Source organism: Piliocolobus tephrosceles, chromosome 2 (assembly GCF_002776525.5).
Source record: "Piliocolobus tephrosceles isolate RC106 chromosome 2, ASM277652v3, whole genome shotgun sequence".
NCBI classification, from domain to species: Eukaryota; Metazoa; Chordata; class Mammalia; order Primates; family Cercopithecidae; genus Piliocolobus; species Piliocolobus tephrosceles.
This window is the reverse complement of record NC_045435.1, coordinates 164,399,591-164,413,996: the sequence shown is the minus strand read 5'-3', so window position 1 is coordinate 164,413,996 and position 14,406 is coordinate 164,399,591. Positions and strand designations below refer to the sequence as shown.

Below are 14,406 nucleotides of genomic sequence, written 5' to 3'. Positions count from 1 at the left end.
ATGCATAGAGCAGAGGCTTTGGAGGTGGAGATATCGGCTTCACTACCATGGGACCTTGTATTTAATTTCAATCTCAATTTCTTAATATATAAAATAGGGTCACTAATAATCTATTTCACACTGTTGTCCTAAGCATCGATGAGGAAAAAAGTATACACACATACATATATACATACACATAAAATGTGTGTGTGTGTATATACTTTTTTCCTCATCGATGCTTAGGACAAGAGTGTGTGTGTGTGTGTGCGCATATATATGTGTATATGTACACTTTATATGTGTGTGTATATTTATATGTACATACATATGTGTGTGTATATATAGGAAACCTCTGGAACAGACTCTGGGGACATAATAATTGCTCAGAAAATGGTGTGGAAGCCATCCATTTTGAAGTGCTAGTAGGTAGGAGTTGGCTCAGTATAGAAGGGCCTTCTCAACAGATGGAAAGGTGTGTGCCAAAGCCAGTTGGTTGAATTGGGGCCTCTCTGGAAATGTAAAGTATTTAATGTGTTAGATTGCGGGGTACATGTGGAGGGAGCAACTAAAGATGAAGCTGTGAAAGGAGGCAGGGGTGAGATCTCCACTGCGAGCTTTTGTGCCATGTTGAGGAGTCTGAGAGGCTTTTAGGAAGTGTTGTGGAGTTCTTAAAAACCATAATTAGGGGATTGTTCAAAACAGTTTTGCCAGTTGAAAGACTGGTTTGTTATAGATGCATGGAGTGGCTAGGAAAGCTGTTAGAGGTAGGATATCTAGTAAGAGCGATGGTGCTTAGCCCTGGCCACACATTGGAACTGTCTGGAGAATGTTTAATGGCCCAATGCCCAGGTTCACCCCAGATCAATTATATCGGCAGCTCTAGGATCCTAGGCATTGGTATTGTTCATTGTTCCCCAGGCGATTCCATTGGACAGCCAGTATTGTCAATCAACTGAGTTAGAGGGTAACTGTATTCAAACCAGATATGAAGTTGCAAATTAAATGAGTGCCAGCAGCATAGTGCAGGGATCCCCAATCGGCCACCAGGTACCAGTCTGTGACCTGTTAGGAACTGGGCCACACAGCAGGAAGTGAGTGGCAGGCAGGCAAGCCAGTGAGTGAGCAAAGCTTCATCTGTATTTACAACCACTCCCCATCGCTCACATCACCGCCTGAGCTCCGCCTCCTGTCAGATCAGCAGCGGCATTAGTTTATCATAGGAGCACAAACCCTATTGTGAACTGTGCATGTGAGGGATCTAGGTTGCACACTTCTTAGGAGAATCTAATGCCTGATGATCTGTCACTGTCTCCATCACTCCCCGATGGAACTCTCTAGTAGCAGGAAAACAAGCCCAAGGCTCCCACTGATTCCGCATTGTGGTGATTTGTATAACTAATTCATTATATACTACAATGTAATAATAATAGAAATAAAGTGCACGATAAATGTAATGTTCTTGAATCATTACAAAACCATACCTCCCTTCACCCCCGTCTGTGGAGAAACTGTCTTCCACGAAACCAGTCCCTGGTGCTAAAAAGGTTGGGGACTGCTGGCATAAAGGAACTAGAATAAGGAAATAACAAATACGGTGGTCAGTTGAATGAGGAGGAGATGGAGTGAAGATCTGAAGATTATTTCTAGATTGGATCATTGGGTGGATTCAATGATCATATACGAGGGCTCAGTCATATATCAAGAGTGAGAACAGGAAGTAGAAGCAGATTTGGGTACTTGGACTTGCTGAGTGGGTACAATAAATATAATTTGATTTTATTTGTGGAATTAGGGGGAAAATGAACTCTACAAAAACTGAAGGGAAAGGGCCAATGGAATAGTTGAAAGTTCAGGAGACAGAGTAGATAATTGATGGGTGAGATCCCTGAAGAGGCAGAAAGTGCAGAGCAGAGATGAAAGAAGCCATTTTGGGCCAGGCACGGTGGGTCACGCCTGTAATCCCAGAACTTTGAGAGGCTGAGGCAGGCGGATTACCCAAGGTCAGGAGTTCGAGACCAGCCTGGCCAACATGGTGAAACCCCGTCTTTACTAAAACTCAAAAATTAGCCGGGCATGATGGCGGGTGTCTGGAATCCCAGCTACCCAGGAGGCTGAGACGGGAGAACCACTTGAACCTGGGAGGCAGAGGTTGCAGTGAGCCAAGATCACGCCACTGAACTCCAGCCTGGGCAACAGAGCAAGACTCTCAAAAAAAGAAAAAGAAAAAGAAAAAATAAGTCATTTGGGCTGGGTGCCATGGCTCAAGCCTTTAATCCCAGCACTTTGGGAGGCTAAGGGGGAGAACTGCTTGAAGCGCAGGAGTTTGAGACCAGGCTGGGCAACATGGCAAGACCCCATCTCTACAAAATAAAAAAAATTAGCCAGGTGTGGTGACGCATGTCTGTGGTGTCAGCCACTTTGGAGGCTGAGGTGGGAGGATCACTTGAGCCCTGGAGTTTGAGGCTATAGTGACCTGTCATTGCATCACTGCCCTTTAGCCTGGGTGTCAGAGAGAGACCCCCATCTCAAAAAAAAAAAAAAAAATAGTAAGGGGATTAAAGAGTGTGGTCAAGTTTTGGAAGATGGGGGTCATCTGAGGAAGGCAACTAAGAAGGAAATGTCTTTGTTGTCCTACCCTTAAATGTTGTTTGTCCCCAGGTTTTAGTGTTGGCCTTTCACATACTTCCTGGATGATCTCCTTTGATATATTTTGTTACACTGTTATCTTCTAAGAGAAACATTGATAAGCTGAAGTGTGTCGGGGGAATTAAGTAGTTGATGTTATAGTTCAGAAAATAATAGGTTGGCTTTTCCTTTAGGGGGGAATTTTCTTGGTAGCAGTTTGCTATGTTAATTTGAAATTTAAAGTACTAAGATCACTTGAAAACATGGTAGAGATCCCACTGTTTCTAGTATTAATAACTAGTTAGCACCATGTTTTTTTTCTAGTATTATAAAACCCTAAAGCATTATCAATTTGACAGTTTGAAAATATGTTAGCTTTTAGTCTTGATGTTTTGTACTATAAAGAAATTTAAATAGTTATTTTACTTTTCATGTTATGTTTCATCATCAGATATATTATTTGTTCCATCTTGTCTATTAAAGATCTCTTTCTCAATTCTGATATAAACTGTGATTTGCATTATATATTCTCTAAATATTTTTTCCTCTAAAAGACCAACTGAAAGTTTCATAGTTAATTGTCAAATAATTGGAACTATTTATTTTATAGACTTTCAGTAAAATATAAATAAGATTAGTTATGCAGCAAAGTTAATTGTATTCCTTACAACAAAGCAATCATTAGTATGGCTTTTCAGTAAGGTGTGTTTTGTTCATAATGTGCTTCCTAAGATATTTATAAATTACCTCAACAAAATGAATTAGGACCATGGGTGTATATAGCTAGAAAATGGCTTTGGTATTGCAGAATACTAACTTAATGTTTTGATATCATTTCAGGCAACATTTCATTTGTTGCATTTCCAGTTTCCAATACCAACTCACCTACAAAGATTTTACCAAAAACCTTAGGACCAATAAATGTGAATGTTGGACCCCAAATGGTAAGAAAATTATCAAATCTTAGAATTGAAACTGTGTTTAGCGAAGACTAATTTAAAGGATAATTGCATTAAATATGTTTGATCAGATATTCCAGTTAAACCAGGAGTGGTAGGTGTCTCATGCCTGTAATCCCAACACTTCGGGAAACCGAGGCAGGTGGATCACTTGAGCCCAGAAGTTCAAGACCAGCCTGGGCAACATGGTGAAACCCTGTCTCTACAAAAAACAGCTGGGCACTGTGGCACATGCCTGAAGTCCCAGCTACTTGGAGGACTGAGGCGGGAGGATTGCTTGAGCCCAAGAGGTCAAGGTCACAGTGAACTGTGTTTGCACCACTGCACTCCAACCTGGGTGATAAAGCAAGACCCTGTCTCAAAAAGAAAAAAACAAAATTATAATTAATTTCAGTTATCTGAGTCACTTTTAGAAAACATTCTGTTTTTATCTGAGTGTATCTGGTCAAGTCTTGAGCTTGAGAAAAAGAAAGTCATTGTGCTCTTTAATATTTAATTTTCACATATTTGAATCTGTGGATTCTGGATGTGTACTTTTAAGTCTTTTGCTCTCTGTATGAGGTTTCTCTTGTATTTAGTTGTTTAAATTGATTTGAAATGTATTATGCTTTATGTCCTCCTCCTCTTTTCTTTTTCTTATAAAGTAACCTTTACTGCTCTAAACTATGTAGTCTCACATAAATGGAATCTGAGACCCAACAGTTAATTTACATCTGGAGCTATTAATTTAAAACTCCTTTCATTAAAGGCTTCTGGGGAAAAAACAATATACCAATTTATTTTAATCTTTAGTGGTAGAAATAATGAATGAAAAATGGAAAACAACTGTTTCTGTAAAGTCATTCATTAATTATGCTAGAGCGTGAATTGTGTAGCACTTTCAGCAGACTTATTTATAAACAAGGTTGCATTCCACTACTCTGAAACTAAGTCTAATTTAAATGGCCTTACCCACCATTAGTAAAAGTACTCAAACATTTAAGCAATAACTCTTTGTTGCCAGTGTTTCCATCTTTTCATCTGTAGAGCAATAAGAATAAATTTCGCCCACAGTGTACTGTGGACTATGTTAAATGCAAAGTTATTTAGATAAAAATATCTTTTAACATACCTAATGGTTTCAGAAAGTCTCTAAGACTTTAAGACACATTCTTGACATGACATTTTCCTTGGTTAGTTGAGGACTGTTTATCATCTGCAGAAATCAAGCTAAAGATCCAACACAATTTACTGTAAGTATGTGAAGAATGTAGTCTAGCTCCAAACCTCATGGAGATTTAAGCTCAAATAAGAGCCCTCATTTCAAGGTAGCTCAGGTTATATTTTCAGACATTTGCTAAGCATTTGCCCCTCCTCAGCCACTACTATAGGTGCAAATGAGATAAGACACTCAACTTTAAAATTTGCATTTTGAAGTGTGATTATATTAGCACCAAAATTAAACATACTCAAATTTTTATGAGTCTTGCCCTTACAATACTATTCTGTTTTGAGAGATTATTTTCTGTTATTTTTTGTTTGTTTAATGCTGCTATACCCCAAGGTGAATTTATCCTTTGGAAGCATATATAATTTTTCTCCCATTGTCAGTTTGAACTAACATGCATGTTAGTCCTTACATGGTCCAGTTCTGTTAATAATAAGTAGTGATGTGTGGTACTAACTCAGTTACTGTAAATCTCAGGATCAGCAGAACAAAGGTCACAAGAAAGACAGGAGATTTGGAACTCTACCTTCAACTGGGCCATCCCAAGTACTTAATTTGTCCACCTACTTCTGAGGTCCTTTTTTCAGTTCTGAGTTCTTAGGCAGGAATCAGAATTTTGTTTTTGGTTTCCTAATTGTTGTAAGACCCCATTGCTATCTCTTGAATATGTCCCTCCAAAATTCATGTTGAAGCTTAATCCCTATTGTCATGGTATTAAGGGGTGGGACCTTTGGGGAAGTGATTAAGCTATGAGGGCTTCATTCTCATGGAGGGGATTAGTGACTTTATAAAAGAAGTTGAGGCTGGGTGCGGTGGCTCAGGCCAGTAATCCCAGCACTTTGGGAGGCCGAGGTGGGCAGGTCATGAGATCAAGAGACCGAGACCATCCTGGTCAACATGGTGAAACCCATCTCTACTAAAAATACAAAAATTGCTGAGTGTGGTGGCTCACGCCTGTAATCCCAGCACTTGGGGAGGCCGAGCAGTTGGATCACGAGGTCAGGAGATCGAGACCATCCTGGCTAACACAGTGAAACCCCATCTCTACTAAAATACAAAAAATTAGCCCAGCATGGTGACACACATGTAGTCCTAGCTACTCGGGAGGCTAAGGCAGGAGAATTACTTGAACCCGGGAGGCAGAGGTTGCAGTGAGCAGAGATCGTGCCACTGTACTCCAGTCTGGGCAATAGAGCAAGACTCCGTCTAAAAAAATAATAATAATAAAATAAAAAACAAACAGTTGAAGGGAGCTCTTTGCCCCACTTCCTGTAGTGAAGACACTACAAGAAGGTACCATCTATGAAGCAGAGAGTGATCCTTCACTAGACACCGAATTTGCTAGCTTGATCCTGGACTTCCCAGCCACCAGAACTTCAAGAAATACATTTCTATTGTTTATAAATTACCTATGCTAAGGTATTTTGTTATAGCAGACTAAGACAAAAATTAGTACCAAGAACTGGGGTGCTGCCATAACAAACAACTAAAACTGTGGAAATGGCTTTAGAACTGGGTAATGGGCAGAGGCTGGAAGAGTTCAGAGGAACAGCCTGGAAAAAGCGTTTTGAGATGAATGGACCATTAAGGGTGATTATGATGAGGAATCAGAAGAGGAGGAGAGCTATAGAGAAAGCCTCACTCTTCTTAGAGAGTATCTCCGTGGTCATGAACAGAATGTTGGCACAAATATGGATGGTAAATGCCATTATAATGAGGTCCCAGACAGGAGTGAAGGACATGTTATTGGAAACTGGAGGAAAAGCCATCCTTGTTACAGAGTAGCAAAAGGCTGGGCGCAGTGGCTCATTCCTGTAATCCCATCATTTTGTGAGGCCAAGGCAGAAGGATGTCTTGAGCCCAGGAGTTCAAGACCAGCCTGGGCAACACAGTGAGACCTCATCTCTACTAAAAAAAAATTAAAAATAAAAAATTAGCTAGGCCGGGTGCAGTGGTTCATACCTGTAATCCCAGCACTTTGGGAGGCTGAGGCTGGTGGATCACTTGAGGTCAGGAGTTCAAGACCAGCCTGGCCCACGTGGTGAAACCCTGTCTCTACTAAAAATACAAAAATTAGCCGGACATGGTGGTGGTGCCTATAATCCCAACTACTTGGGAGGCTGAGGCAGGAAGATCACTTGAACCTGGGAGCTGAGGTTGCAGTGAGCAAAGATTGCACCATTGCACTCCAGCCTGGGCAACAGAGCGAGACTGTCTCAGAAAACAAACAAACAAACAAAAACCCAGGCATGGTGGCACCTATAGTCCTTGCCACTCAGGAGACTAAGGAGAGAGGATCACTTGGGCCCAAGAGTCCAAGGCTGTAGTGACCCTGACAGAGGGGTCACTATAAGACAACCAAACAATAACAACCAAAAAAGTGGCAAGGGACTTCACTGAATTGTTTTCCTGTTTTAATGTTTTGTGGAAGGAGGAACTTAGGATCAGTGAAATTGGATAGTTGGCCAAAGAAATTTCTAAGTAAAGTGTTTAAGGATCAACGTGACTTCTCTTGGCTGTTTATAGTAAAATGTGAGAAGAGAGAAGTGAATTAAAGATATAATTTATAATCAGAAGTGAAGATTTGGGAAATTCTCAGCTTGGCCATGTAAAGAATAAAAAAGCATGTTCTGGAGGGAACACCAAAAGAGTGGCCTAGTCACCTTTTGATAAAGAAGACTAGTGTGCATGGGTGGAAGCTTGGTGCTGTTCATCAAAACAATGGAAGAATAAACCCACAGCATTTCAGTGATTATCGGTGCTGCTCCTCCCATCACAGGCCCAGAGTGCCAAGACCTGGGGGACCGAACTATCAAAAGAGGGGCTTCAGGCGCTAATGAAACCCTGGCAATCCCTTCCTGGCACTGTGTCAAGTCTGCTCCCCAAATTTTGGCGCAGTGTTCCTTAGCCATTCCAGGTGTGGCTCCGGTAGGCCCAAATACAGTGCAAGTATGTATGTGGCTGCTCCTCTAGAGGGCACAGGTGGTAAACCTTGGCAGTGTCTGAGTGATGCCATCTCCAATGGGTACAGAGTGCACAAGCTGCGGGGTATGATAACTTCCACCTAGATTTCAAAAGATGCCCTGGAGAGCCTTAACAGATCCTGGCAGAGAATTGCTACAGAGGTGAGGCCACCACTGGGAACCCTCGCCAAGGCAAAGCTTAGTGGACCTGAGAGGGGCGGGGTCGCTCCCTGAGGCCCTAGTCTAGTAGACCTTCCAGCATGCAACTGCAGCCTGGGAGAGCCACATGCAGAAGACTCAAGCTCTAACCCGGGAGAACTGAGCATGGGCTGCCCCCAGTAAAGTCATGGGGATGGGGGCCCCTGGTACCCTGGGGGCCCAACTCCTGCTCCAGTGTGTCCAGAAGGCAGGATATCAAGTCAAAGATTATTCTGAAGCCTTAAAAGTTAATGTTTGCCCTGTTGGGTTTTGGATTGGTTGGGACCTGTTATCCCTTTCTTCTTTCTATTTTCTCCCTTTTGGAATGGGAATGCATGTTCTGTGCCTGTCCCATCATTGTATTTTGGAAACAGGTTGGATTTCACAGACTCACAGCTGGAGGGGAATTTGCCTCAGGATGAATTGCACCTTTGAGTCTTACCCATATCTGATTTGGGGAAGGAGTTAGAACTTGTGAGACTATGGAATGAAATGAATGTATTTTGCCTATGAAATAGGAATGTTAGAGGGCCAGGAACTGAATGCTCTGGTCTGAATGGGTTCCTCCAAAATTCATGTTGAAACCTAATCCCTACTGTGGTGGTATTAAGAGGCGGGGCCTTTGGGGAAGTGATGAAGTCATGAGGGCTTCATCCTCATGAATGGAATTAGTGCCCTTATGAAAGAGGTTGAAGGGAGCACCCTGGACCCTTTCTGCTATTAGGATGCAACCAGAAGGCATCATCTCTGAAGCAGAGAATAAACCCTCACCAGGCACTGAATCTGCCAGCACTTTAATTTTGGACCTCTCAGCAACCTCCAGAACAGTGAGCAATAAATTTCTATGGTGTGTAAATTACCCAGTTTTGTACTCCTTGCAGAAGACTTTAAAGAAAATTAATTAGTTAATTACCCAGTCCAAGGTAGTTTGTTATAGTAGCCTGAATGGACTAAGACACCCAGTTAGAGCCATTATTGGTTCTCCTCTAACTCCCTCATCCATGATTTTTTAAAAAGTTTTTGTTTAGTTAAAGAATTCTTGGATAAAAACTCACCGATTTGCTTCTTAGCCTTCTGTTTCTGCTTGTCCTTTGAACTTCACGTGTCTTTTGGAAGCCAAATCTTAATGGTAGATAGAAATTTCAAAAGACCCCATGAAAAGTTTTCATTTGTTTTCTGTAGTTATGAAAACTAGTTTAGCAGTACCTGTTTCAGTTGAAGATACTTGCCCTTTTCTTACAGGCTCTCTTATGGTTATATGTTATAGATCTTATGATAATACAGTTGACCTTTGAACAATGCAAGGGAGAAGGGCACAGCCCCTGTGCAGTCACGAATCCATAGATAGCTTTTGACTCCCCCAAAATTTAACTGTTAATACCTTATTATTGACTAGAAGCCTTACTATAACATAAATAGTCAAATAACACATTTTATATTAATGTTATTTTGTATGTTAATATGTATTGTATACTGTATTCTTACAATAAAGTAAGCTAGGGAAAAAATATTACTAAGAAAATCATTAGAAAAATACATTTATAATTCATTAAGTGGAAGTGGATTATCATAAAAGTCTTCATCCTCAATGCCTTCACATTGAGTAGGCTGCGGAGGAGAAAGAGGAGGAGTTGATCTGGCTGTCTCAGGGGTGGCAGAAGTGAAAGGAAATCCATGTATAAGTGGACCTGCCCAGTTCAAGCCCATGTTATTCAAGGGTCAACTGTATAAGATAATCTCATAACTGTCTTATTTTAGAAGAGTGAAAACTGCATGTTTCTTACAGTGAAAACCAAAATTCCATCAAATAGTGAAATCTCTTAATATACCACTTTATAATTTTGTAATTTTTTTCCCTTTGGAATACATATGCTCTCTTGGCTTTTTAAACTGTAGATGGCAGTAGCACATAAAATATGTTGATTGAAGGCAGGAAAATGTTCAGAATAATGTTCAATTGCTATCTGATTTTCCCAATGTAACTAATTGTATTGTCAGAGAAACTACATAACATTTAAATTAAGGATGTCTGGATTTTTGGTAAGAGGACTCTGAAATTTAAAACTCCATTTTCCTTAGCATATCAAGTGAATATTAAAAGTATATTTTTACCTCCAACTTTAATACTTCAGTTTGGGATTTCAGTTTTTTTTTTTTTTTTTTTTTTTAACAGAGTCTCGCTCTGTCACCTAGGCTGGAGTGCAGTGGCACAATCTCAGCTCACTACAGCCTCCGCTTCCCAGGTTCAAGCAATTCTTCTGCTTCAGCCTCCTGAGTAGCTGGGATTACTGGCGTGTGCCACAACACCCAGCTGATTTTGTTTGTATTTTTGGTAGAGATGGGGTTTCACCATTTTGGCCAGGCAGGTCTCGAACTCCTGACCTCAAATGATCCACCCACCTCAGCCTCCCAAAGTGCGGGGATTTTAGGAGTCAACCACCGTGCCTAGCCTGGGATTTCAAAATTAAGGTTCAGGGTTAGAAAGCATGACTGACTCATCACCCTGTAAACCAATTTTCTTATATTCTGTGGCTGGTCAAGTCTCACTGACTTTTCTTTTGTTTTATTTCTTACGTTTCACTCTCATTATCCTAGTTTAGTAACTTACTGTATCTCACATACTCTTAGACCTCATCTTTCCTGTTCAAGTGTGTCATCTCTCTAATTTGTTCATGCAGGAAATGTTTATTAAGGGATTGCTGTGTACCAGGCCCTGTGCTAAGAGAAGGGAGCAGAGTGTTGCTAATCACTCTCCAATCAGCAAAGAATATCAGCTAACAGTCTGACAATGAGGGAGGGAAAAAAAGAAAATGTAAACTAGAATTCACTTTCAAAGTCATTTTCATAAAGATAGCCGGTTTTTCTCTATGTCCTCTTTCCCTTCCTCCTTCCTTTCTTTTTTCTTTTCTTTCTTTCTTTTTTTTTTTTTGAGATAGAGTCTCACTCTGTCACCCAGGATGGAGTACAGTGGCATGATCCCTGGTTACTGTAACCTCCGTCACCTGGGTTCAAGTGATTCTCCTGCCTCAGCCTTCCAAGTAGTTGGGATTATAGGTGCCCACCCCCACGCCCAGCTAATTTTTATATTTTTAATAGAGTAGGGATTTCGCCGTGTTGGCCAGGCTGATCATGAACCCCTGACCTCAAATGATCCGCCTGCCTTTGCCTCTCAGAAAGTGCTAGGATTACAGGCATGAGCCACCATGCCCAGCTTTTTTTTTTTTTTTCTACAAAGCCCTGTAAATCAGCAAAACCAAGCATGTAAGCTGCTAATACCATATAAAAAAAGATCTCCTTAGTAATAATACTGCAGTAGTAATGCAGTGCATTTCAAGGGTAAATTGGAATGCTTAGAATAGCTTTGTAGACATTGCTGTTCAAGGAGTAGAGTTGACCAGAGGGTAATCAAATAACTCACATTTTTCTTCATAAACTGTCCATACCCAAGGTCAGCATGATAGAGAATGTGATGTAGTGATTGGTGGAAACTATGCTGTATTTTTTTAGTGGATTTTATATAATCCTTTTAGCATATCAATAAATGAAGTTACTTTTTTTCCCTATTATTTTATTTTTTATTTATTTATTTATTTTTTGAGACGGAGTCTTGCTCTGTCACCCAGGCTGGAGTGCAGTGGCGCAATCTCGGCTCACTGCAAGCTCTGCCTCCCGGGTTTACGCCATTCTACTGCCTTAGCCTCCCGAGTAGCTGGGACTACAGGCGCCCGCCATCTCACCCGGCTAGTTTTTTGTATTTTTTAGTAGAGACGGGGTTTCACGGTGTAGGCCAGGATGGTCTCGATGTCCTGACCTCGTGATCCACCCGTCTCGGCCTCCCAAAGTGCTGGGATTACAGGCTTGAGCCACCGCGCCCGGCCCTTCCCTATTATTTTAAAAGTTGAATATTTTATCCCAGTTAGTAAATATTTATTGTGCCTTTCCTATGAGCATCCCCTACCACTGTGTTAAACCCTGCAAAGGACATAGTTTAGCAGGTTACTCTCCACCCCTAAAGATCCTGCACTGAAATGAAAGTGGGGATGTGGGACCAGACGTTGGAGTGGGAAGTGCAAGCATACTTGGAATGCAAGGCAGAATTCATTGAGAGGTACAGACACATTTTCTGTTTTTATGTTTTCGCACGAGGCACACTTCTGAGTGCCTTATTTAATACCCTTGGTGTATTGTACATAATCAGAACTCTCCAGACATCTGTCAGTATTACTAACTTTTGTTTTTATTTTTTTAACTATAGAATGAACTTACTAAAAGTATTTCATAAACAATTGTAGGTACTAACATCTTCCTAGCCCCAAACTAACATAGTCAAACATAAACAGAAGCTAGGTAAGATTCTTAAATACTTGGTAAATGAATACATGTTGACTAGACTTTAATAACTAGCTCTGAACTATTTTTATCAGAGGTTATTGTTTGACTCTTTCCTTCAAATGCAAATGAAGAGCTTGAAATGCTTATTAATCCTTCCCTTTAGTTATGTATGGAGCAAGTTAACAATGAATTTAATGATTCACCCTGGCTGCAGAAACATGTTTCATTTGGTCAGGGAGATAAAAATTAATTAGCATTTTGTCTTGCATAAGGCAGTAGAATAGAACTATTTCTCTTGTTTGAGGACTTATTAACAATTACATGTAGTCCCTGTAAATATTTTTCTCTCTGAATTGGGACTTAAAACTTACTATCATGAACACTTTCAAAACTTTACAAAAATAGAACTATATACCCAACAGTTGCTTCAATAATTATCCAATAGGGTCCAATCATGTTTCATTAATATCCCCATTCACTGGAGCGTGCCTCTTCCCCTTTTTTTTTACATGAAAATATTTCTTTTTTTTTTTTTTGAGATGGAGTCTTGCTCTGTCGCCCGGGCTAGAGTGCAGTGGCCGGATCTCAGCTCACTGCAAGCTCCGCCTCCCGGGTTTATGCCATTCTCCTGCCTCAGCCTCCCGAGTAGCTGGGACTACAGGCGCCAGCCACCTCACCCGGCTAGCTTTTTGTATTTTTTAGTAGAGACGGGGTTTCACCGTGTTAGCCAGGATGGTCTCGAACTCCTGACCTCGTGATCCACCCGTCTCGGCCTCCCAAAGTGCTGGGATTATAGGCTTGAGCCACTGTGCCCGGCCTACATGAAAATATTTCTAAAGCTATTACTAGGCTGCTAGGTTTTTTGTATTAATTATTATAAATGTCTTTGGGAAGAACATGTTTTGTTTTTTAACCAGTGAAAATTTTAAGACCTGGAAAGGAATTTGGTAACACATATAAGGTACCTTTCTAAAAAAGTCTTTAGAGGTTCCATTAATCCCCTTTCTGGAGTCTAGCCTTAGGAAATAGAAATTAAGGGCGAGGTCTTTGTACAAAAATGTTTATCACAGCATTCTTTATAATAGTGAACAATTAAAAATCCATATATATCTAATAGAGAATAATAAATCCACATGGTAGAATGTTTTATGGTCTTTAAAATGTCTTCAAAGAGTATTTAATAACATGAAATACTCTTTTTTTTTTTTGAGATGGAAGTTTGCTTTTTTTGCCCAGGCTGGAGTGCAATGGTGCCATCTCCGCTCACTGCAACTCCGCCTTCTGGGTTCAAGCGATTCTCCTGCCTCAGCCTCTCGTGTAGCTGGGATTACAGGCTCACACCACCATACCTGGCTAATTTTGTATTTTTAGTAGAGATGGGTTTTCACCATGTTGGCCAGGCTGGTCTTGAACTCCTGACCTCAGGTGATCCTCCCACCTCGGCCTCCCAAAGTGCTGGGTTTACAGCGCAAGCCACCACTCCCTGTCCAATACTTTTTTAAAAAAGGATAAAATTGCATCTATCTAATTATCCAAGCTGGATAGTATCTTTGTGTATACTGTATGATGGACTGTGGAAGTCTGATTTGCTCTTACCCTGGTTCTAGTAAATCAAGCTGTACTGCAATTCATTTCCTCAGTTTCAAAGAAAGCTTTTCATTTTTCTGATTTTTGAAGCATTGTCAGTTCTCTACTTAATCCTTCCAAATTGCCATTCATTTGCTGAAACCTGAATTGTGACCTCATGTCAGTATTCAGGATACTTGTGCGTTAAGATCCTAGGATATAAGTAAATCAAAGGCATTGCTTATATTCTTAGATGACTGACATTAAGTACCTTTTATTTCCTCATATGTAGGTTAGCAATCAACATTATTTTCTGCCTGTAGGCTTTTCTTAATAATTAAGAATATCATATTCTTTGTTCCTGACTTTACAGATTATAAGCACACCACAGAGACTAACCAGTTCAGGAAGTGTTCTGATTGGGAGTCCATATACCCCTGCACCAGCAATGGTTACTCAAACACACATAGCAGAAGCTACTGGCTGGGTCCCTGGGTAAGAGTGTTGCAAGTTACTCTTTTTAAAACCTTAAAAAAGAAGTTTAGACTTTTTTTTTTTCATTATCTTGTCTTCT

The 14,406-nt window shown here is 40.5% G+C and overlaps 1 protein-coding gene across 14 annotated transcripts in view; it reads left to right on the top strand.

Annotated features, from left to right (window-relative positions):
- TFDP2 (transcription factor Dp-2) overlaps nt 1-14,406 on the top strand; it is a 197,850-nt gene that overhangs the window by 140,535 nt on the left and 42,909 nt on the right. For 10 of the 14 annotated variants that reach the window (XM_026454188.1, XM_026454184.1, XM_023192111.1 and 7 more), the window contains 2 exons: nt 3,448-3,551; nt 14,206-14,327. In XM_026454188.1, the coding sequence (XP_026309973.1) occupies nt 3,448-3,551; nt 14,206-14,327 (226 nt within the window). The remainder of the gene's footprint in view (nt 1-3,447; nt 3,552-14,205; nt 14,328-14,406) is intronic. The other 4 variants (XM_026454189.1, XM_023192118.1, XM_023192120.1 and 1 more) reach the window with 1 other exon arrangement.